We start from the raw sequence: 22,133 nt of genomic DNA on the forward strand, positions 1-22,133 counted from the left end.
CCGTCCATGGAACCCTAGGATAGATAAACGAAACTTGACTGGTCCATTTTGCTCCGTCGGATTACCTAGTAAAATACGTACATACATATGAGCACAGTGCGTGATTTATCTACTAAAAATCCACATCTTATGCGACCCAGTGGGTGACTTGAATCGCCTTTTAACTTACCCAGAAAGATGCAGCCCAGTTACCAAGGGGTGCGGCGAGAGTGCAGAATTCTTCAACGACGTAGGTGCAAGACCAGATAGCAAAGGCAATTCTTCTGATGAATAGCCCGAGATACCAACGAAGATTACGGGGATTTCCAGCGTGGAGATCACGGGCCGACCTGAAGATATGCCATAATTTCATCAATGGTAAAGTAGAGGCGCCAACACGGAAATTATGCGTGGGTGAGCCATGGAAGAAGCTTGGCTAACTGTCTTTCCCTTCACGATGACCGAAGTGCCCCAATTTTCCAGGTTCTGTCTCTGCATCTACATTGCATTACTGAGGTCCAGTGCTCTCAAGTCTGCCCTGGCCCTGGCTGAACATTGTATGCCAAAAAAATAAACTCATCCGAGAGCCTCCGAGTTTATGCTGTTAACTTACGTCAGTATTTTTGTCACTGAGTGTTCTTTCTGGCTTCGTCTGCCCTGCCCTGAGCCTCTTGTTTACAGTACCTGATCCATTCGATAACAGCAGCTGCCTTTTGAGTTCTAGAGCTGCAGTGCCTCGGCCATACAGCAAGTAGCAACGGGAGACCTAATAATAGTTTGTTTTGATGTTTCTTTTGGCTTCTGAAGAAACACGGGTGCGTGAGGTGCTTGATGCAACTGCTCTCCTGAATCTTCAAGACAGCTGGAAGCTCCCGCTAATCAAATGACGATGCAGGCGCCATCAAATCAATGTTGTACTGTACATGCTGAGAAGCCTCGGCGAGCAATTCGGCCAGTTTTCTGTGTGCTCTCATTGGTCTGCTCACCTTGACCCGGCCTCTCTTTCCCCATCTGGGTTCCCTTGGAGTGAGCGGTTCGCTGTCCTGCTCTGAAGTGAAAGTGCAAGTGTGACAGCCACTGACCAATTATCTGCATCGGCTCCACTGCCAGTCAAATCTGGTGTAAGCGCAATCGACTCGAGTGTCAAATCTTCAAACATCATGAATAAGTGCAAAAAAGCATCATGAACTTGCCTTTGCGTGATGGAGTGAGCTATTACAACCTCGCTGTTGCATCTCGCACATCGCCACAAACAGTTACCAAGTTTTCTGTCTCGAAATCGTGTTTGCTGAGATCTTCTCTCGTCATCTCAGTTTAACCCCATGCAATTCCAGAGCGAGCATCTGCCCGAGACCCTGTTACAGCCAAGACTTTTCAAAAAGCGATCGTGACGGTGCACAACGGGACTCATAATCTTCCAGCTCATCAAATAGCCCAGTTACATCATCGACAAGTCAATCAGGAACAGCGGTCAATTCCATGATGAGCATTCGTGTCTCGTGCTCAATGCTCGCCCTTTGTGACGATCTTCCACGTATCATGGATCTCCACATGAAGCATTCGTGTTTCTGCCCTCAGCAAATCATTAGGGGTACCGTCTCCTGAACAAGGCGCAAGCAGTCAATAATCCCGCGCCTCTCCCCAGCCCTGTCTCGCCCGGCCTCGAAAGGGAACGAATCTGGCGTCAGCAACTGGCGGTGCAATGGCTGAATGCCATGTCAAGTTTCTCCTTCAACCCCTTGCGGCATGTCTGCCAGCTCGCGTGCCTTTGAGCCAATTTCAGCCATTATTCAAAGCCAATTTAGCTGACCGACCTGGACCACTGCATTGTCACAAAAAGAATACCCCACGCAAGCCGCGGGTTTATGTTCCAGGGGCTTGCACAAGAGGCAAGGTATCTTGGATAAAATTAGCCAATGATTTGAGGAAGTTATAATGGCCAAGTGAAGAGTCTTGCCCACGATTGCATTCAAGTTATGTTCTCCTAATAAAGATACTCAATCGAAGGATAATGGGATTCTATGGGGTACACCGTACCGATCACGGACAATACCTGCACCATTGGTACCCGCTCTGTCGCCTCGCCTGAGTCGACGAAGAGCATGAAACGGAGCCTGGGAAATTTAATTATAGGTCTCTCGGTCCTCTATAGCCGGCTGCACTGCTACCACTCAGGGCAGCATTAAAATCCACCAGGATAAGCGCCTCAAGCCGTTGATTGGAGTTGCTCGGGAGAGACGGCAGTTCTCATCAAGAGCAGGAAGGCCAGCATTTTCCACGGAGCCGGAGTCGAGTGTCACTGATCAGCAACCCTCAACTTCGACTGCATTTGCATGCGAATCATGAGTCTTGCCATGGTGCCGGATCTTGGCTAGGATTGGTCATTTCGACATCCAAGAGCCGCAATCAGGCATATCCTTTCATCCGCGACACCGCGGTTGTCAAAATCAGCCCAGTTTCTGCCTGCCGTTGCGGCTCTGATATCGGACATTGGACGGCGCTTATCCGGTCAACATGCTTCCAATCATGCGAAAATCCCGATTCGCTATCCGGAGCTATCTCATATGAAGTTTTAGAACAACATATCTTCAGCGATCTTCTTTTTCGACCTCAGAAGCTGCGGCCAGTGCCATTGCTTCCGATTTGGTTTCAATCTGCCGACCCTGATCGCCTTCACTTCGTCACTCCTGTCTGCAGTGTCCCCTGTTCAACTTCGCCAGAGACGCGCACGCAAGGTGCTGTGGTGTAGCCGGACGACGAATGTCCTTTGGCACAGATCTGCGTATGCGCGTCCTCCACCGTCAAAGCTCTCGCTGCATTGCGATTGCGCCTCAAAGTGACGCACAAGTAAGACAAGTTGCGCGGCGGTTTGAGATTATTCAAAGTAAGCTTGAATTCTAACTCATACCTGCCACGCCTGATCGGCGTTGATAGACATACCAAGCGGCATTTACGTTCCTTGTGTGCAACGCAAATCGCATGGGATTTGATTAAGCGCAAATTGGATTTCGGGAAGCCCCCTGGCGTGAAGTGTCGGTCTGTGTTCTGTGATCTCTCTAAAAGCAAGCCAGAAATAAGGAACCTCTCCAGGCATCAATCAAATAACAAAAACAGGAAATGATGGTCATCAAAATTTCCACCTATTCGCGAATCAAGGGTATACAGAGGTCGCACCGCAAATCTGGCTTCACCACAATGATGTCTGCATTGTCTGGCATTTTCAGTCCCTTGTCGCCAAGACCGTGAATGTGCCCCCTGTTCTGGCAGCCCTGAGTGGCTCGACACCAAGATCTTGACCAGCGCAGCGAATCAAGGGACCTTTCTAGGGCTGCCTAACTCGCCTTTAATCACAACTCATAGTTGGTGGAATCCTATCCCGTCCTTCTCGATCTCAGGAAGCCTATGACTCTATCGTCATATTCACACGCGCCTGCAGCGGCTGTTTTTTCTAGGTTGAGTGATCTCGTGGTTTCATAAACCTGGAAGAGCCTACTAAGGTCGCGAGCTCCTCCAAAACCAGTCCGGTGCGGGATCTCCATTCCACGCCCACCCCAGGCCACACCATTCAAGCCATCTTTCTCGCCTCTGCATGACAGGGATGGCTGACACGGGTACGAGTGCGTCATATGCGCCCCGGAGAGACAAGGAAGTGGAGTTGATCCCTGGATCTCCCGTGGCACGGTCCCTTGTCTCTTGTGTCTCTAACACACTCTCGATCGCTCATTGGATATTTGATATCGTTAATCCTGTCTTGGCCGTAGGTTATCCGCGTGTAAGAAACAAAGTCTTGTACACGTTGAGTTAAACAACTCACGATCGACCGTCGTTTTCAATTCAAACTGAGTTTCTGTCGGCCCGTGCCCGATGGCAGTGCTGACATTTTGTGATGCCTTGACGGGCTCAAACTAAGGCCTTGGTATTCAGGTATTTACTGCTGATCAGGGGTCAAGGTTCAATTATGAGGCTGTCAAGTCAAGTTCTTGAGCTTCACCACCTGCAAATAATCTCACATTGACTCAAACACGGCACTTAGAGTGCTTTAAAATCCGTGGTTCACTTTGGCAATTTGGGCCACCGCACCGGCAGTGCTTGGCGGACGGGCGCTGCTACATCGTCCATGGGTTAATTGTTTAATTCTACCTTAATTTCTGTCTTCACCGTAGCCTTGATGGTGATCTGCCGAACGTGCTTTGCAAATCGCTTTTACGTTTTGGCAAGGGTCAAACATCAAGCCCAAAGAGTCGATTGCTCAAGGATGCCAAGCAAGGCATTTACAAGGGTCTTGACAGACTGGGTAAGAGGACTCTGATCAGATACTGATGCTTGACCGAGAGAAACTTCATCGAGTGGTACCTCACCACCGGGCCATCGAGTGACAAACATGAAGATCATGCTGAAGCATGCTGTTACACATGGTTTTTATCTTCTGCGTCAGGCATGAATCTTGTCATCATGAGAATTGACACCAACACGTACCGACACGCGAGGGCACTCAAGCTGAACGCACGGTCGCCTCATATGAGCTGAGATCAGAGGATTTGGAAGTTGTTGTAAGTGCAAAAGACGTCAGTTGCGAGCACGTAATATCTACAAGCGACACCATGACATAGGAACTCAAAGTACAGCGTCAACCCTCGAGTGCTCTCTCTATGCTCAGTTGCTCCATACCCATGATATGAAGTGGCTCTCTCCAGTATTGACTCCGCTGCTATCATTATCACACATGCCGATATCCAAGAAACTTGCACTTACATCTGAGCTAACGAACAGTAGTCTGCATCACCAAGCCGGCTTTTGCCTCGTGAGTTTTATAGCCGGTCTCAAGGTCCTACGAATGAGACAGCGAATTCTTTACTGCAATGCAGGCTCATCGACCAAGATCCTTCGATCCTATCGGGGTACTCTCATGATGGTTGCGAGACTAAGTCGAGGACCTCCAGATTCATCCATGAACTTGTCATGCCATACAGGCAGAAGGGACGCCAAGAAGCTCCAGTTGAACAACGTCAATGGGAACGATAATTACCTGATCACGGCGCTGATGTCGGAGAGGTTGCTTTCTTGGCCCCGTTGGCCCGCAAATATATGCTATTGGATTGCGAAAATTGAAAGGTTTGCATCGTGCATCAAACAGTGGCGGATAAGACTTGCATGAGCCCATGGAATATCGCGTCGATTGGCTTGAACATCGCAACACCCTCAAGATAGCTAAGCCTAAATGGTCTGGTGAGGCACCTTCAAGATCTAAGCAAATGCCGGATCTTGCCACACCTTTTCGATCACTCTTTTTGGATTGAGACGTACTACACCTAGGACGGTAAAGACCAAGTCATCCTGTTGATGATACACAAAAGTCAAACGAAAGCTTAGGCGCGGCTCGCATCTGAAAGGTGAAGCCGAAGAACAGTTACTGATAACGCGTGGTCCGAAGTTAGATCCAGTTCAGATAACTGTGCCAGCTACGACCAGGAGGGAGTGTGCATCCGTGGCCAATGTCGGTCCGCCCGTGGTTAGCTTACACGACGCTATCGTCGTTCAATTTGACATTGGATCTGTCGACAACGGCGTCTCACTGCCGGCTGGCAACTGCAGGGCCCTAGACATCATCCCACGCTGATGCACTGGACCTGGCGTTGTTTCGATGTCTGGCATGCATGGAGTTCTCACGTTTTTTCCAGAGCATGAATAGGTATGACATTGTTACTCAGCCCTGTGACACTCTCTTGATGCCAGGCCAGCTCGAAGACGCAAAAGAGCTGCTATTCAATGAACCACTCCCCCTGTCGTATCAATTGTAAACTCTCAGGCCATGATCATTCACGGTGCCCAGGTGCAGGCAGACATGAACTGCTCTTCTTGTTTGGTCAATTGCTTGGCGAAATCTGCCATGTTAACGCCCACGATGTTCCAGACTCGAGACCCGCTGAAAGTGCAAGACCTGACACGTACAAGGCCAGGGCATATTATGAGAGGACATGTGCATCAGCACTGTACTGTCTGTATGGATAAGTCTGGTAGTTACAGTGCGACACAGACAGGCTCCGCTTGAGAGTTGACGAGGACAGAAAATGCCTCACCACAACAAGTCCAACTTAGCCAAGCCAAGCAAGCTAACAAGGCACATTGAACGGCTTTCAGCGGATAACTTTTTACTTACTTGCCTGAGTTGGTAAGTGGCTCCATTAGACTGAATCCAACAGTCTGGAAACACGAGCTCCATCCATCACAACTCAATTGCTTGCTGTGGTGCAATCTGATGGGTGGAATGAATCAACAGCAGCATCAGCCATGGACTGTTCAGGCCATGTTGGCGTCATTCGTCTCGGCACATAGAGCATCATCATTCTCTCGATGGATTCAGCTTTTCTTGAACTGAGATTCTGCTGGAATAAGCGCACCTGTCGTTTGTCAATGCCATGCCATGACATGCTTCGGTACGGCAGAGCGAGCGAGCGAGTCTCGTCCAGACACACCAATTACGTATCATGATGAGACGTGGGGTCGCGGTTACAGTACAGTACCTAACTACAGAACTGCAGCATGACATTTAAACTCAAGGAAGCTATATCGATCCAGGTTACGGCGTCAGTCTCAATGACGAGTGGCAGTTGTAGACGCCGCACAAGGCATGTCACCAAGGGTTGGCGTTTTACCCTACTTGTCGGTTATATTACTGAGATGAGGGGTGAGATGATGCTATCGAGCCTCTCCCCTCAGTCTCTCGGCGCTCAAAGGCAGCCACGGGATTGGTCAATTCGAGGATCGCCGAGCATCTGACAAGGGCTACCATGATCTGGCTGGTCTGGGTATGTTTACTCTTTCCATGCATCTTTTCTAGGCCCCTTTGGCGTCGGCTTGGCCGCGCAACTCAACTGACCACAAGCTTTTTAACAAGCTTACCATTTGTACTGTAACTCGACTGACGAGGGGCTCCCGCGGCCAAGAAAGACAGTGCGATGCCTAACTTACCTACTATTTTAGATGAAGGGCAACAAGCTCTTTTCTCAACGCAGCAACGTGCATTCTCAGCGGCACAGCTCATCCCTCGAACCTTGGCTTTTCTTGGCTCCGTGATTTCGCCCAAGAAACACATAACGTTGTTGAGACAGGCACCCGCACCTAGGTACGCCAAAAGCTTCAAACTCAGCTGAGAAGCTATCTATCTTCTGTATCCGTACTACTACGAGGATAACTGTGGATGAGGACCAAGCCACTTCCGTTTTCCCCCGCCATGTACCCCATATTCTTGGCGGAGATGTCTGCTCTAAGTCCAACGAAGATCCTGGGGGACCAGACTAAAACTACCTAATGGTGATGGAGTCTGCCACGCGATTCTCTGCGTTGGGTATCACCAAATTCATCTGCATTTGGGGTGCATCGGTGGCGGGAAAGCAGTACTCAAATCGGCCATTGCGCACCCTTTACAAAGCCTAGATGGTGCTACACAGTATAATTTTCACGAAGCCGTGATCTGAGTTGGGCTGAGAGCAGACCCAATCATCAAGAAAGCTGCATTCTGCCCTGGCTCAATACTTTCTGTCGCATAACATCACTCACACCAACTTGGGTCAATGTTGAAGCAGCAGGCAGGATCTCGATATGACCTTCTCCCGCTTGTCCGTTCTCAAGAACCGAGGGTATAGGTAGGTAGACTGTTTGGTGGGTGTGTTGAGCTGCTACCTTCCAGGCTGGTTACAGGTTACAGTGAGCACTGGACGTCATTTCTTTGTGCTTACTCTGCCGATGCGATATACACGAGGGCACATGAAACACTCGCTCGGTGCGAAGACGAGCAAGCTCAGAACTGTTATCGGCTGGTAGCTGACACTTGTACTGCTGCCGAGTGGTGGCAAAGTGAATGCAACAATGAAAATCAGGCATGACCATGCTATGCTGTCCAGTTGGCCCCCCCGGAACCCGACACAACACAATGCCTGCTGCATTCATTTTCTTTCAATACCTCCATCTCGGCGTTACGGAACTTTCACGATCTTTGTCTTGCATTTGCCTCTGTGTTTTATCTATCAAGGGGCGTCTCTGGCAAAGGAATGTCTTCCCGAGATCGTCCACGACTCAACTGCTTTGTGACTAACACGTGGGGGCTTTACTGCGATAACCACCCGGTGAAATGACCATGTGAGAATATTCTCTTGCAAGTGCAGCAACCATGCTGTTGTCTGATTATCTTTACGGTATGGTTTATAGCAATCGTAAGCCGATCATTGATGTATGTGAGGGTCAAAGATGCCGTTAGCCGAGCAGAGAACATCACAACGAGGGCATTTTCTCATTGCACTTTGGAATTTGTCACAATCTCGAAGACATTGAGGGTTGCTTTGAAGTCAAGGCAAGCTGTTGTCGAACAAATCAATGCTCCCAAAGTATTACCAGCCGACTATCGTTCTGTTTGGTGAGCTAAGGGATGTCAAACCGGGACGCGCTTGTAGGAATGCTCGCTGTCTGGCATGTTCAAGCACCATTCGTTCATGTGCTCGACCGACGGCTCAAGACAAATAGAGCTCATCCAACGACACTTGCAATCGAATGGCATATACAACCATTTCGATGTACAGTGCAGGCTGCGTGTAATTACTTACTACTCAATTCTTGAGGTATATCTGATGTAGCACCTATAACCAAGAGCCCATCCACCGTCCAGCAACGCCGATCCAACAATAATTATAAGAAAGGTAAGTCCGAAGGAAGCTTGCTCTATCAGGAACTTGTAGTCATCCCCAGCCTGTCATAGTCCAGAACGCCTGATTCTCTCTCTCTCTCTGTGTGTGTGTGTGTGTGTTACTTGACTTCCTGTACAGTTGGCTGTACAGGGTCATTGATTTCCATATCTAACGGTTCGTTATCCATCCATCCAGAAAAGTCATCGTCGTCGTCTGCTGCTGCTGGAGCGGCAGGTTTTGGCTCTACAGGGCTAGCTGACTTTTCATCTTGCACGAGTGAGGATTCGTTGGTGATCATCGAGGGAGGATGAGATGTTCCGCTATCTGTCACTGTCTGCTCATCACTGGAAGCCCACACTTGATGATTTGAAGGGTCATCGCCCGATGGCGTAGCGGGCTGAGAGTCCTCTGGGGCGGCAACGACGAATACATTCTGTCCATTGTCCGGTTCAGGTGCGTGGCTCTGTCTACGCCGTCCGCGAGAAGAGAAGGGAGGACGGTGGTCGCCATGCTTCTCATGCTCATGCTCGTGCTCAGGATGGCTTTCGTGGTGAGTCTCAAGAGACTCTACCGAATTGTGTCCAGGGACTGGCTTCCTCGCAGGAACACTCATCGGGGGTGCTATCCGCGTCATGCCATTTGTAGGCTTAGGGAGAGGCGTTCCTGGAGGAGGTAGTGGTTGACCTCTTCCCATGGGCTGGCTGAGATCAAGATGGTTTGCTTGCTCTGCCTGTCTGCGTGCTTCCTTGTGTCGTTGATAAGCGTTCCAACCCCATTGTTTGGCTTGCAATGCTGCATTTGAAACAGCCGCCAGCGTAGTCTGTCTCTGGAGTGGATTATTCGGGTGGTCTCGAGAAGCTTCACTGTGGTCCGACTCCTCGTCCACTTGAACGGGTACCTCCGGATGCTCACGCCGTGTAAAGAAACTCCTTCCCAGTGACCCTGTCTGGCTCTTGATGGACTCTTTCAAGGAGACAGCAGAGGAACCTGGTCTTTCATCAGTGTGAGATGAACCAGTCGACGAGGTCGTATTACGGCGGCCGATGGCAACAGGAGTCTTCTGAGTGTCTTCCGGTACATCATTGTTGAGGGCTTCGTTTACTGATGAGGAAGAGCGTGAAGACCGGGTTGACCTTTGGGAAGCAGACGATGACTCCAGAGGCGCATCTGAAGTCTGGGGGGGCTTGGGGGAAGCGTCGTGTGAGCGGGAGTGCAGAGCCGCCATGTAATTAGTAGCATGATCAGGGGGTGATGTCGATGGCTTGAAAATGTCAGCATGAGCGGCATCAGTACCCACGATAGGCTGTAGGGACGCCTTGGAGATCTTGGGCTTCAATACTGGGCTTGCACCCGGTCCCTTGGAGTCGACACTGGTTGATGAAGCAGAAGCAGAAACAGAAGCTTGAGGGTTTGTGCCTGTCCTGCTAAGTCTGCGCCCAAAGAGACCCGTTGGCGGTGGTGTTGCTTCCATGACTGGAACTGTCTGGCTTTTTTCCAGGGGTTTCGTCTCCTCTGTTAAGTCCGGGTTTCCATCAAGATGGCTGACAGCTGCAACATCTCCTGCTGCAGCGACTATACTTTCAGCATCATTAGTGGGAACCGTGGCGTCATCTCCTTCAAAGATACCGCCTCGCCACTGCTTGTGCTCCGTCTTGAAAAAGGGCATATCATCCCAGAATGGCAACACGACTGTTTCTGCAATGACTTCCTTTATACGATTCTCGATCTGTCGAAGGATGACTGTATAAGTGATTTGTCTCGCACTAACGATGGGTTCGATATCCATTTCCATCTTGGGCATGCTCTGGAAAGCTACCCAAACTCGGTTGCTTGGTGGCGGTTTGATCTTGAACAGCATATGGCCCTCAGCTCTCTTGAGAACAGCTGCAAGGACAAGGTTGACTTCCCGTGCTTTAAATCTAGCGCCGAGGTCGATCTTTGCTGTGGCAGCGATTTCAATACGAGCATTTCCCGAGTATTTGACGTCGGCTTCAACGACACATTCTCCCTCAACTGTAAGATCCTTGAGTTTGAAGTTCGTAAAGTAAGGTGCTGCCGAGCCGGTGTCAATTCCATTGATGGTAATGTGAGTAAGAAATGAAGGTCGTTTAACACGGGAGATCTTTTTAGTGAGCTTCTCACGGATGAAAGTCTCGATATCCTTCGTCTGGTTGATTCCTAAGAAGACCCTCCCAAGCAATGCATTTAGCCATCTCGAATGGATGTTCTCTTCCGTAGAGTGAAGCTTCTGGACCAGTGAGATGATATTCTTAACATCGAAATGCAATGGCTTCGGCACTTGGCCGTCCACCCCGAAACTCTGCTCTTGGTTTTTGAGCAGGGCAAAGTAGAAATCCTCTTTTGCTGAACAGTTTTCAGAGAATAGGAAGAAAGGTTTAGAAACAGGGCTATCAGAAGTCAGTTCGGTACCAGCCTGTTTTCGGGATAGTCGGATCGCATTTCGCTTGATGAAGAGTTCGCCTTCAGGAGTGACATCACCGCCTGAGTATATACTGATATCGTGGTATGCCAGGGAAACAACATGTCGGACTTCAACCTGTTCTTCGTCGTCGAACAACATAAGATGGCCATGTCTGGACAAAGGTCAGCAAAGGGATGTGGGGTATGGATAAGCTGCACAAACCTCAACACCACATAGAAAACGTTGCCCGCGTTCTTGGGCCGTTGACTCGTGCTGTTACTGTTGTTGTCTAGAGGTCCTGGTGTGGGCTTCCTCTCGAATATGCTCCGGTACATGGTCTGATAGACACTGGGGCTCGAAGGGGCCACGGTCGTAGATCCCACGGGCGTTGGCCGTTCGATAGGCTTCGCATTGATCCCCATAGGCGTGTACTCTCTGCACACAGCGAAGAAGCCGGCGGCTACATCGAGGTCGTTTTCGTGGGCGCGGTTGTCCTTCTTGTGCGACCGCTTAGCGGCCTCGAGAGCGGTTGTATCATCGTCCTTATCGACGATGGGGCTGTATTTCGGTTCGTTGGCGGTGTCGTCGACGATGGGAGAGGTATAGAATATGAACGCCAGCACAGACACTATCACCAGCGGTATAAAGGTCAAACCGCCGAGGACGTATGCTATAAGAAGAGACTTGAAGCTGGCCATGGCTCCGAATTCCGGAGCCACAAAGGCTCTCTCAAGGGAGCTTTGTGCGCAGGAGGGGCACTATACTACACCCTAGACTATAGCTAGAGGATACAGCGAGAAGAACGCATCGGATGGAGAGGAAAAGATCAAGGTCGATCAGGTACTGAAGGGAGCAAAAGGTAGTTGACGATGCGAGATCTTGGTTGGGGGAGACGGAAAGATTATACGCGGAGTTAGTTGATAGGTTGGCACTTTCAAGTGAGTGTATGTAAGTGACACCGCTAGAGGCTAGAGGTACCATACCAAGCCAACCTACCTACCTAACCTTGGGAAGGTACCTCGAGCTTACGGGCTACATACGTCATGTGATGAATCCACTGGCTGACAGGCCTCCCCCGCCGTTCACGACTAGGTAGGACAAGGTACCTTGACCTTGTAGAGAGACAAAATATTCACGGAGACAGCGGTAAAAGAATGAAGGACCTTCAGCGGGTCTCGGTGGAAAATGCAGTGATCCGTCACTGACTTTCTTATGATTATATCCGGGCAGTAAATAAGTATCTCTCAGGCCCTGTACCTCGTGAGACGTGCTGTTCTCTGACGTACAACAAGATACTTGATTTGGCAAAACTACTAACTTTGATGATCGCTGTAGAAGCACTAATTCTTCGATGGGAATGGGCTGAAAAACGTACCGCACTAACAACCATGCCCGAAAGTCGAGGCTGTTCTGCTGGGACCTGAAACTCAAAATCCAGTGGAGGCATCACAAGGCCTCTCTGGTGTCTGGTCTCTGGTCTCTGGTCTCTGGTCTCTGGGTGGAGGCTATATGACCACTGTCAAGTGAAATCTGTCCTCCGCCTCGGTTAACAAGCGCAAACAGCCCGTAAACTCAACATTTCATGGCTTAAAAGATAATGTTGGGCTGTCTGGAACCATTAAACGAATCACTTGCTTTCAAAAGTCGTTACGAGTCGAAATGAACAGTAATAAAGTAGACATCGAGACCTCACAACGCCAACATCAATCAATCAGTCTAATACGAAAATTTCATTCAGTCATCAATACCCCTCGCCTAGAAACTCTCCAAGCACATCGCGTCTATACGCAAGCTCCTTCTTCTCTTTTGACCACAGCCTCGAGAACATTACATGAATCAATACTTCTCAGGTGAGCTGCGCTATACTAGACAACACCTGGATAGTAAACAAGACAAAAACTCCTGTAGGTCCGTTCCCGGCTTTCCATGCGCTGATCCGATTGAGAGAGGTCTGCTCAAACAAATAATGTGTTGGCTAAAATGCAGTGTGGTGTGGTGTGGTGCGTTGATGTTTTTTGGTGTTTTTCAGTCTCCGTCGATACTAGACTCGATCGGCAGATCTAATTGTGGTAGGTTGAATGGTCGGCTGCAATGGTGGTTGCATACAGTATTATAAGAAACAGAGACAAAGTAGGAAAGGTTTGACAGGTCGTAGCCGGTGTTTGGCTGTAGTGAAGTGATTATAGTCTTTTGGTCGCAGTGCTCTTGGGTTCATTGTCAAGGGCGCGCAGCAGAAAAGTCAAGAAAATCATAAGTCTCGTGAAAGTCCGTGAAGGATGTCGATCGTAACAGTTGGTGTTCGCCATACAACAGTGTATTGCTCGAAATGGTGTTCTACAGGTAATGGAATAAATGTGTAGGTGAATGAGTCCGCATGTGCTTAAACTCGAGAGCGTAGAGAAGACATAGTAGTATGAGAGTGTGTAAGTCCTGGGTGAGAGTGCGTGTGAGTGCTGTTGCCATGACGGCCTCGCTTGGAGAAATGGTGGAGAGTTCCGACATCATGTTTGCCTGGGGCACTGTTAGTATATGTACTCTCGTTCTTGCTACCATCTGAACTTACCATCGCAGCATGCTCGGACATTCTCGAGACGGTCAGCTTCCCTATCCTGCCGCTCGATGATCTCCCTCACATCCTCGGCACTGTCATGGGCCTCGCTGGCTTCATAAATGTTAACGTTGTGGGCACTGTCACGGCCGCGGCGACTTGTGAGAGTGCCAGACAGCTGGCTTCCCTTCCAATAACCACTCAATTTGCTCAGTGTTCCAGCGGGGCGCTGTGGCTGAGCCTTGGGTGTCAGAGTTGGAATGTTCATAGACATACCAACTGCAGGCGACTCATTACGGGTTGTTCGAGAGTTATAAGACGACAGAGAGGGGGGTGCTCCAGGTCGTGTCCCGTTAGCCGCGCGCTGTCCAAAGTGGGGGTTGAATTCATCAACATCCTCTCGAGTGAAGTTCTCCGCCATGTCCTCGACATTAGCTTGTTCATTGTTGGTGCGGAGAAGCAGGTACGAAAGAGAGTTGAACCAGGTCTCGTGTCGTTGTCCGGTTGCGCAAGTGAACTTGATGGTTCGTCCAGGAGAGATGATGACCAAGCTCTTGCGATGGAGTCCAGGAGGACTGGGGTTATCGTCAGTAACGACACGCACAGCCTCGATAGGAACACTCTTGGCCTTGAGCTCAGTGCGACCAGCAGTTGAAGGGTCTCGGTCGCTCCAGTAAAGAGTCCTGGTGTAAGGGTGAACCCAGAAGTAGCGGCGATGTCGGTTCTCCGACATCTCTCCACGGCCTGTCTTGCGAGTGTACTTCCACAGATACTCACCAATCATGGTCTGGGTGATAGCCTGGATCATGCGGGGATCAGTGTTGGGTCCGAAGCCGGAAGGATCCATGCCCATCTCGCCAGGGCGCATGTTAAATCGAGTATCAAGCTCTGAGGCGAACGAGGATACAGAGGACTTCCTAGATGCCGCTGTATGCTTCGATGGCGATTGTCTTCCGAGCTCACCGTAGCTGACAGGGTTTCGGACAGTACGCTGGGTAGGCGTGGCGCGAGCAGTGGACGCTGGTGAGGCAGCCGCGTTTCCTGGGGTCGTTGGCCTTTGCTTAAGCGCTGAAGCAGGCCAGAGAGGTGGTCCCATGTTGTTCTGAGGGCCGTGAGAGGAGTTGGATCGTGCAGCCTCGATGGCTTGGCGGTGGTTCGCAGGCAGAGGAGGAGCATCTTGGATGGATGCCCTGCCACTTCTGGAGCTTCCAGGGCGACGGATGGGGCTGGTGTTGAAGACATCATCAGTGTCACGCTCGTGCTGGCTTGGAGTCTCGAACATCTCCTGTGATCGGCGAATGCGGACCGTTCCAGATGTGCCAGTGGTTCCAGGAGTTCGAATACTGGCCATCGACAGGCTCTTCTGGTGGCTGAAGGCAGACTGAGCACGAGCCTTGAACATGGCGTCAATGACATCAGCGGTGAGAGATGTCTGCGCACCCTGGTCGTTCATAATAACTACAGGCTTGTCGTAAGGCCGCTCCGAGTCCGGAGTGGCAGGCTCAGGAGTATCACTAGGAGATTGGCCGTTCTCATCGTCAACCATGAGAGGTGATGACCCTTGATCAATGCCACGCTGGTTCTCAGGTGTTCTGGGGACATCCTGCTCTATGAAAGGTGACTTCATGTCACGTGGCAGAATGAATCCATCTCTCTTGGGGGTTCGAGGAGAGACGGGGAAGGTTTCAACAGACTCGATGTTAGAGAATGCAAAAGCAGGTAACGTAGGTGTCTTGTAGACAGGGCTGACAGGCTCGACACTTTCAGTCGCGATTTCGGACATTACGAGAGTAGGAGGCAGAGAAAGAGGCTCAAGAACAGGCTTGACGTTCTCAGAGGTGATACCAGACCAAGTCAGCGATGGGGCCGGCTCAGACACAGGCTCGACATTCTGTGTAGACAGACCAGAAAACACGAGAGTAGTGGGGGTGGGAGGAAGCTCCTCACGAGGCTCACAAGCCTCGGTATAGATAGATGACAGATTCAGAGATGGCTTGAGAACTACCTTTTCTGGCTCGCTGATGGGCTCGACGGACTGAACAGCAATGGAAGACAGAGCCAGATCAGGGGCAGGGAGATCCGTGGGCTCAACATATTCTTGCTGGATCGTAGAGATAGACAGCTCAGGAGCCGACTCGATAACTGGCTCGACCTGTTCACCATGAATGGTTGAGATGGTGAGTTCAGGGATGACAGGCACTGGTGCTGGCTCAGCGACAGGCTCGACTGCTTCACCCACAATGTTAGACATTGCAAGCTCGGGTGCCTCGCTAGCGACAGGTTCGACATTTTCTCCTTGGATAGCAGAGAAACTCAGAGCGGGAGCGGGAGGCAGAGAAGGAGCGACAACAACCGGGATAACAGCCTCGGGCTCAGGCTCCGCAACTGGCGCAACATGCTCGCTTCGAATGGTGGACATAAGAAGCTCAGGAGCGGGAACAGCGGGCTCAGTAATGGGCTCAATGTTCTCTCCTCTAATGTTAGAGATGCTAAGCTCGGGGTTCTTGTGGGCGATAGGCTTAACGTGCTCGCCAATAATTGAGGACATGGACAGAACCGGAGGTGGTGGCATGAACATGACAGGCTCCACAGGTGGTTCGGCAATCGGATCAACAATCTCAGTTGAGATGGAGGAGAGGCTCAGGGCTGGAGCTGGAATCTCAGGCTCTACGATAGGCTCAACCTGTTCAGTGACAATAGCAGCCATGGACAGATCAGGCAGAGGCACCTCAGGCTCGGCCTTGGGCTCGAGGCTATGAGCCACAATGCCAGACAAGCTGAGAGCTGGAGGCAGGACGACAGGCTCAGCGCGAGGCTCAAGCTCTTGAGAAATGATCGAGGTCATTGTCAGGTCGGGAACAGGGCTACCTGGCTCAGACACAGGCTCAACGCTCTGGTTAGAAAGAGCTGTGAAAGTCAATGCTGGAGGAGTTGGAACAACTTCAGGCTCCAAAACGGGCTCAACCTCCTCAGATGCGATCGAGGACATAGTCAAGTTGGGAGGCAGGATGGGTAGCATAGATGGAGGAGCTGGGAACAGAGCCAAGTTCTTCTCCATATCGGGGTCATGCTGAGCACCAGCGTCACTGTAGACCATAGAAATTGGCCTAGAGTCAGCGAGACTGTCATATGCCCAAGAGGGGATACGGCGATCACGATCGCCAGATGGTCCAATCGAAGAATGCATAGAAGCACGTCGGATCGCTGCCACAACACTAACAGGCGACTCAGCGAAGTGTTCATCTCCATCATCCGTCATGACACCAGTGGTAGACATCTGCGACGTTCCGAGGCCAGAAAGTCGGGGAACGATCCTAACAGGCTCAGTCATCATACCACTGTCAACCATGATAACCTTAGGCATGGGGGGTACCGCAGGCCGTGGTGATGATCCCCGGCGAATAGAACCAGGAGTCATAGAACGAGCGCGCATGCGACTGGGTGTACCAGGACCGGCTGAATCGTCGTCACTACCGCCGAAATCTTGCAGCTCGGCAAACAGGCTCTGTCCGCCGGTCTGGGGTGTTCCCTCTCGACTGCTGGCAAAGCTGACGGGGCTGCTCTGGAAGGTAGGCTCCTCGCTGACTTGTCTGGAGCGATTGAAAATGCTACGGCTCATACGGAAACGGCTGCTTCTCTGGGAACCAATGGTGCCAGTTGGCGTCTTGGTGTATGAGTAGTCGTCCTCGTCGCCAGAAGTCGATGCAGTGCTATGCAGTGAGTTGCTGCTTGCATGGCGAGTGAAGCCGGCGGGAAGTCGTGGAGCATTCTTCATGCTACCGAAGCCTCGGGTCGTACCCTCAGTCTCAGTATCATCACTACCTGACATTTCCTCGGCCCCGGTTTGGAAGTCCTCAGTCTCGGTACCACGCTCGTTGGCGGTCTCAAATGCAGACTCGCCACCTTCATTAGCGGTTTCGAACTGCTCAGTATCCGTTGGGTGAGAGGTCTCAATACTAGGGAGAATAGTCTGGGTGCTATTGCTGAGAGAAGACCTGGAGATCATTGGCGAGACCGAGGCGCGAGGAGAAACATCATTCTGGTCTTCCCACTCGCCGTCGTCAGTGATAACCTCTTGTCTGCTGGAGCGGAACGATCCAAGCAGACGAGGAGGCTTCTTGAATTCCTTAGACTCCTTGACACGAGACTTTCGGTGGGGCTTGTGTTCACCCGCATCGCTTCGTGCTTTCTCGAGATCATCGCGAAGATCCTGAATAATACGTCGAAGCTCAAGCTTTTCGGTCTTCTCACGGTGGAGCAGACCTCGTTGACTCTGGATGGTTCGCTGAGCATGGGAGAGAGATGACTTCATAGTCTCGGTCTCAAGCATGGCATGGCGGGGAGTGCCCTTGATAGGGGATACTGGCGGCGAATGGTCGGGAGTGAGATGGTCGGCGGATGATTCGAGATCGTCGTCACTGGCACGGATGCTGGGCTCCAGTTCTGTGACGGTACGTCGCTGAGATGCGAAGGCCCTGGCGAGCTCTTGGTTCTGTCCAGTAAGGTCATCGATTCGGCGTTGCATAGCAGCACGCTCGCCCTCTGCCATGGCAATATTGCGCTTGACAGTACCAAGCTCAATATCGTGTTGCTTAACGGCAGCAGCATGTTGGTCAATTAATCGTGCGTGGTGCACCTTGACCTCATCAAGTTCTCGCTGAATAGTCACTTTTTCCGTCTTTATGACATTAAGAGACTGAGTGAGTTTCTTCTCACGATCCAAAGCTTCCTTGTGTTGAGCAGTGAGCTCTTGCAACTTGGTCTCAAGATTCCAGTTCTCCTCCTTGTATCGATTCTCGCTCTCATCAAGGGATTTGAAGCGTTGCTGAAACCCCTCTGCTTCAAGCTCGAGTCGTGCCTTTTCGGCTTTGAGATCCTTATTCTCCTCGTCTCGCTCGGCGAGCACGCCTTGAAGATTGCGAACTTGCGCGATGAGAGAAGTACTAATTTCGGCGGCGAACTCGATATCGTGAACTCGGTTTGAGGGCTGGTTGCGAATCTTGCGATTAGGCACAGTCAACTTCGTAGGCGACCCTGTTGCTTGGCTCTCGAACTTGGAAGGGCTGACAGATCGCTGGAAATAATGTTAGTTAACTGCAAAAAATCGTTTACTGCCTGGGATGCGGAAGCGACATACTCTACCGCCCTTGTTCTCGGGCGCGAAAGGTGAATTGGGGTTGACTTCATTGCTGGGAACTCTTTGCTTGGGCAATAAGTTCCGGGCGGACTCTCGAGTCAATGTGTTAAACTCCTTCTCAATGCCAACCATTCGCTCACGAAGCTCCTGGGACAGTTCCTCCTCGTTGTTCACCTTCTCAATCTCCTTAAGTTGCTCGGTGAGTTGCTTGCGCTGGAGAACCAAGGCATTACCCAGTTTTCCGGCCTCCTCAAGGCGACGCTCGGTCTCCTGCAGATGAGCAGCGAGCGCTCGCTTCGCGGATTCTGGGGAAGCAGGGCCAGTCACGAAAAAATCATGATCGTAGTTCGAATATCGGTGCTGAGCCGGCACGGGCGCGGGCGCGGGCGGTGTTGTTGTGATAAAAGGGTCGTATTGCGCTGCGCCGGGAGCGGGCAAGCTTGGCTTGTCGGAAGACAGTGAAGAAGCCATGATTGCAGAGCAAAAGTGGCCCTCTTCCGAAGAGGGCAAGGGAAACTTCCTCAATCACGCCTTGAAACCATCAAGATACGCAGACGGACGACGTAACAGGCCCGTCGCAGGGGTGATGGCTCTGTGTTTGTGGTGTGTTGAGAGTTTCGAACGTGTTGTGCTGGCTAAATGAAGCTGGATCGTGTTTGTTGTTAAAAGACGGGGTACAGCACCTGTTAAAGTACCGGTACCGTAATAGATTAGGCACACCAGTCAGATTGCAGCAATGCCACCTGCAGGGAGAGTGCGTAAGATTGGAGCTAAGGTGCTGTGCTGTAAGAGAGCAGACCCGGCTGCGAGAAAAAAAAAAATAAAGGCAATTCCCACAGAAAAACAAAAGAAGTATTATGGAAGAAAGTAGTGCAAGTGAAAGTGAAAGGCGATTAGGAACGTAACAAAAACAAAAGGAGCTTTCAGCAGTAAAGAGAGTTCAAAGAATGAGTGTAATGCAGCGCAAACGTGAGGAACCTCGAAATGTCGGTCGGTCGTCGAGAGAAAATACGATTGGAAATGCCCAGATTTGCGGGTGAGAGTGTGTCTAATTATTGACACACTGGTCGAATGGCGAATGGGCGCCAGCGATTCTCCTTAGTCAGGTACCGCAAAGCACACAAGCGCACAACGCACAAGCAAAACAGAGCAAAAGCACAGGCAGACTGCACGACACACACAGTGGGTTGTACCGAGACCGAGACCAGTAATTAGTGGGAATTTACCCCTTTTGACTCTGGTTCAAGCGTCGCACCTCTGGCAGAGGCAGACCAAGGCAGTTGTGGTATTTAGAGAGCTTCTGGTGCTGGTTCCTGGAATGTTTTCTCGACGACTTATGCGACAGCGATCTTATTGCTCATTCCCGAGTGGAATTGGCAACTCGAAGAATCTCCAACGGCCAAAAACGCTCGTTACTGCTCAAGGGGCGCTCTGTCACCAATGCAACCAAGCCAAAGGCGACAAAGGAGGCGCAGACAGAGTTTTCCAGCAGTGACGTGGGCGTTTGTTGGGATTTGAGGCGAATGAGAAAAGGACGACGAAAAAAGATGATGAGTCCAGACTCGAGAGAGAGAGCGCGCGCGACAACGAGCGATGTTGATAATTATGGTGCGCGCTGGTACCTGACGTTCAGGTGGAGTCTGCTCCGGCGACAAAGTCTCTTTTCGATTCCAGAGTGGACTGGGGTGGATCGACTGATTTCAAGGGCGGCTGGCCGGTGACGTTTGAGGTTCTTCGCTAGGAATTGGGATGTCGCCCTTGAAAAAGGGTCCGAGGTTGGCTGAAATACGATGCAGTAGGAAAAGGAATTATGCAGATGCACTAGCGATTGAGATGTCCGTCCGTCACAGTGAAGAACTGAAGAGCAAGACAAGACAAGACAAGAACTGCTGAGGAGCAAGTTCTATCAAAGAGTCGCGTCGGGGTCGATTGTCCTTTAGAAAAAGAAGAATGAATGGATGGCCCCGTGACGGTGACCTAAAAGACAGGACAGTATCGAAAGGGGGACGACGATGCCGAGTGATTGGTAGAGGGCATCCAAGACTGAGGTCAAGTGAACGCGCCGTCTGTTTTCCCTTTGTTTCCGTTCCGTTTCCTTCGGGGCTATCGCCTATCGCCCGTCGGTATCGATTGGTTTTGCTGTTGGGTTAGTATTACGAGTATGAGGAGAAAGAAAGAGAGAGAGAGAGAGAGGTCGTAGCCGAAGAAAGAGAAGAGGGATTAGAATTACTTTTGTGTAAAGTATTTGAGGATACGGTCAGGTAAGGAGAATGGAGTATCGACGGGGGAACAGCTGCTAGCTCAGGCCAGGCCCAGGGTGAAGCGAGAGGTGAAGTGAAGCTGAGCACTCTGATTCCTGCTCTTTCTTCTTTTTTTCGGGTCTGTCTACCATCTAACTTCACTCAATGACGAGGTTTGAACAAGGAACAGGCTCCAGTTTGTAGGCTGTGCATTCATGGGAATCTGAGCAGCCTTGGCTATCTAGAGTGAATTCCTCTGTAAAAATGCCCGAATGTTGCTATTCCTAGCTGTCTACGGAGTACCAGCCAGCTATGGATTGGATGACTTGTGGTATACAGGCCCTTGTTGCTTTAGCGGTCCTGCACGGTACCTGATGATTTCCACTGTTTACCCCTGCGTTCTTAGGACCTGCGTAGGTAGAGCTGCACTGCTGGCTAAGGTACCGAAATGTACATGGACAAGGGGCATGACCTGCTGACTGCACTACAGATTCCTCTCGAGCCTTGAGCTCTTCTGTTTGGGCTCTGGAGTATCCAAGTATCAATGACTGGGATGAACGTGGAGTCTACCTACAGTGGAACGTGGAGAGTGGGACGGCCGTGAAAGACACCGCATTATTGATAGCTAAAGTACATAGTACCTAGCTAAAAGCTCACTTGTCTCTGGATGATACATAGCTCGATCTGCTAGTCAGGCTGAGCTACTCAGTCATTGTTTGTTTTTGTTCCGATCATGTTTACTCAATGCATTGTTTGCCTCGATGATCGATGTTGCTTTGCTTCTTATCAGCTTGGTTGCGTAAAGTAAGGTATCGTACCCAATTCTGCGCCTGAAATTCCATAGCAAGGGCCCTCAACAGGTCTGTGTTCCAGCTTCGAGAAGGGATCAGGCAAGGATATGCTTATTGGCTAGGTACGTAACGAGCGGGATTGATTTACAACGCTACCTACTGTAGGCTACCCGCTATGCTCATCCCAGCTTTAATTCGCTTGCTGTCAAGCGTGAGTGAACGAATGAAAAGATTATCTTCATCTACAACCAGCCAATGTACAGCACAGTACGTTTCGATATCGATATAAACATCTGCACTCTGCATGCGGTTTGGAAACTTCAACACCAGCTGTGATA

At 50.6% G+C, this 22,133-nt stretch overlaps 5 protein-coding genes across 5 annotated transcripts; 1 reads left to right on the plus strand and 4 right to left on the minus strand.

The window, feature by feature from the left end:
- Positions 1–14: 14 nt before the first annotated feature.
- On the minus strand, positions 15–1,287 carry FVEG_02504 (hypothetical protein; the record flags this gene model as incomplete). Its single annotated transcript, XM_018889786.1, has 6 exons — positions 15–65; positions 170–329; positions 492–580; positions 726–745; positions 966–1,027; positions 1,199–1,287. The coding sequence occupies 6 exons, from the start codon at positions 1,285–1,287 to the stop codon at positions 15–17; spliced, it is 471 nt and encodes a 156-aa protein (XP_018746000.1).
- Positions 1,288–2,314: 1,027 nt separating this feature from the next.
- FVEG_15070 (hypothetical protein) lies at positions 2,315–2,527 on the minus strand. Its single transcript, XM_018904162.1, has one exon. It carries the CDS (start codon positions 2,468–2,470, stop codon positions 2,351–2,353), a length of 120 nt encoding a protein of 39 aa, XP_018745999.1. The 5' UTR covers positions 2,471–2,527; the 3' UTR covers positions 2,315–2,350.
- A 1,832-nt stretch (positions 2,528–4,359) lies between these two features.
- FVEG_15069 (hypothetical protein) lies at positions 4,360–5,240 on the plus strand. Its single transcript, XM_018904161.1, has 2 exons — positions 4,360–4,529; positions 4,753–5,240. Exon 2 carries the CDS (start codon positions 4,814–4,816, stop codon positions 5,132–5,134), a length of 321 nt encoding a protein of 106 aa, XP_018745998.1. The 5' UTR covers positions 4,360–4,529; positions 4,753–4,813; the 3' UTR covers positions 5,135–5,240.
- Positions 5,241–7,599: 2,359 nt separating this feature from the next.
- Positions 7,600–12,034, minus strand: FVEG_02503 (hypothetical protein). Its single transcript, XM_018889785.1, has 2 exons — positions 11,302–12,034; positions 7,600–11,251 (listed from the first exon to the last, which is right to left on the minus strand). The coding sequence occupies exons 1-2, from the start codon at positions 11,775–11,777 to the stop codon at positions 8,776–8,778; spliced, it is 2,952 nt and encodes a 983-aa protein (XP_018745997.1). The 5' UTR covers positions 11,778–12,034; the 3' UTR covers positions 7,600–8,775.
- Positions 12,035–12,577: 543 nt separating this feature from the next.
- FVEG_02502 (hypothetical protein) lies at positions 12,578–21,193 on the minus strand. The gene is made up of 3 exons (XM_018889784.1): positions 18,765–21,193; positions 13,643–18,701; positions 12,578–13,590 (listed from the first exon to the last, which is right to left on the minus strand). The coding sequence occupies exons 1-3, from the start codon at positions 19,233–19,235 to the stop codon at positions 13,460–13,462; spliced, it is 5,661 nt and encodes a 1,886-aa protein (XP_018745996.1). The 5' UTR covers positions 19,236–21,193; the 3' UTR covers positions 12,578–13,459.
- Positions 21,194–22,133: the final 940 nt, after the last annotated feature.

The sequence above is a fragment of the Fusarium verticillioides genome, chromosome 6 (genome assembly GCF_000149555.1).
Source record: "Fusarium verticillioides 7600 chromosome 6, whole genome shotgun sequence".
Taxonomy (NCBI): Eukaryota; Fungi; Ascomycota; class Sordariomycetes; order Hypocreales; family Nectriaceae; genus Fusarium; species Fusarium verticillioides.

Excerpts from the sequence above, each read along its gene's own strand:
- FVEG_15070 (XM_018904162.1), bottom strand. The coding sequence starts at position 2,470 with ATGTCCGATATCAGAGCCGCAACGGCAGGCAGAAACTGGGCTGATTTT.
- FVEG_15069 (XM_018904161.1), top strand. The coding sequence starts at position 4,814 with ATGAGACAGCGAATTCTTTACTGCAATGCAGGCTCATCGACCAAGATC.
- FVEG_02502 (XM_018889784.1), bottom strand. The coding sequence starts at position 19,235 with ATGGCTTCTTCACTGTCTTCCGACAAGCCAAGCTTGCCCGCTCCCGGC. Across the intron at positions 18,702-18,764 it reads CCGAGAACAAGGGCGGTAGA|CGATCTGTCAGCCCTTCCAA; the intron begins GTATGTCGCTTC and ends CATTATTTCCAG. Across the intron at positions 13,591-13,642 it reads TGTCCGAGCATGCTGCGATG|GCAAACATGATGTCGGAACT; the intron begins GTAAGTTCAGAT and ends ACAGTGCCCCAG.
- FVEG_02503 (XM_018889785.1), bottom strand. The coding sequence starts at position 11,777 with ATGGCCAGCTTCAAGTCTCTTCTTATAGCATACGTCCTCGGCGGTTTG. Across the intron at positions 11,252-11,301 it reads GTTTTCTATGTGGTGTTGAG|ACATGGCCATCTTATGTTGT; the intron begins GTTTGTGCAGCT and ends ACCTTTGTCCAG.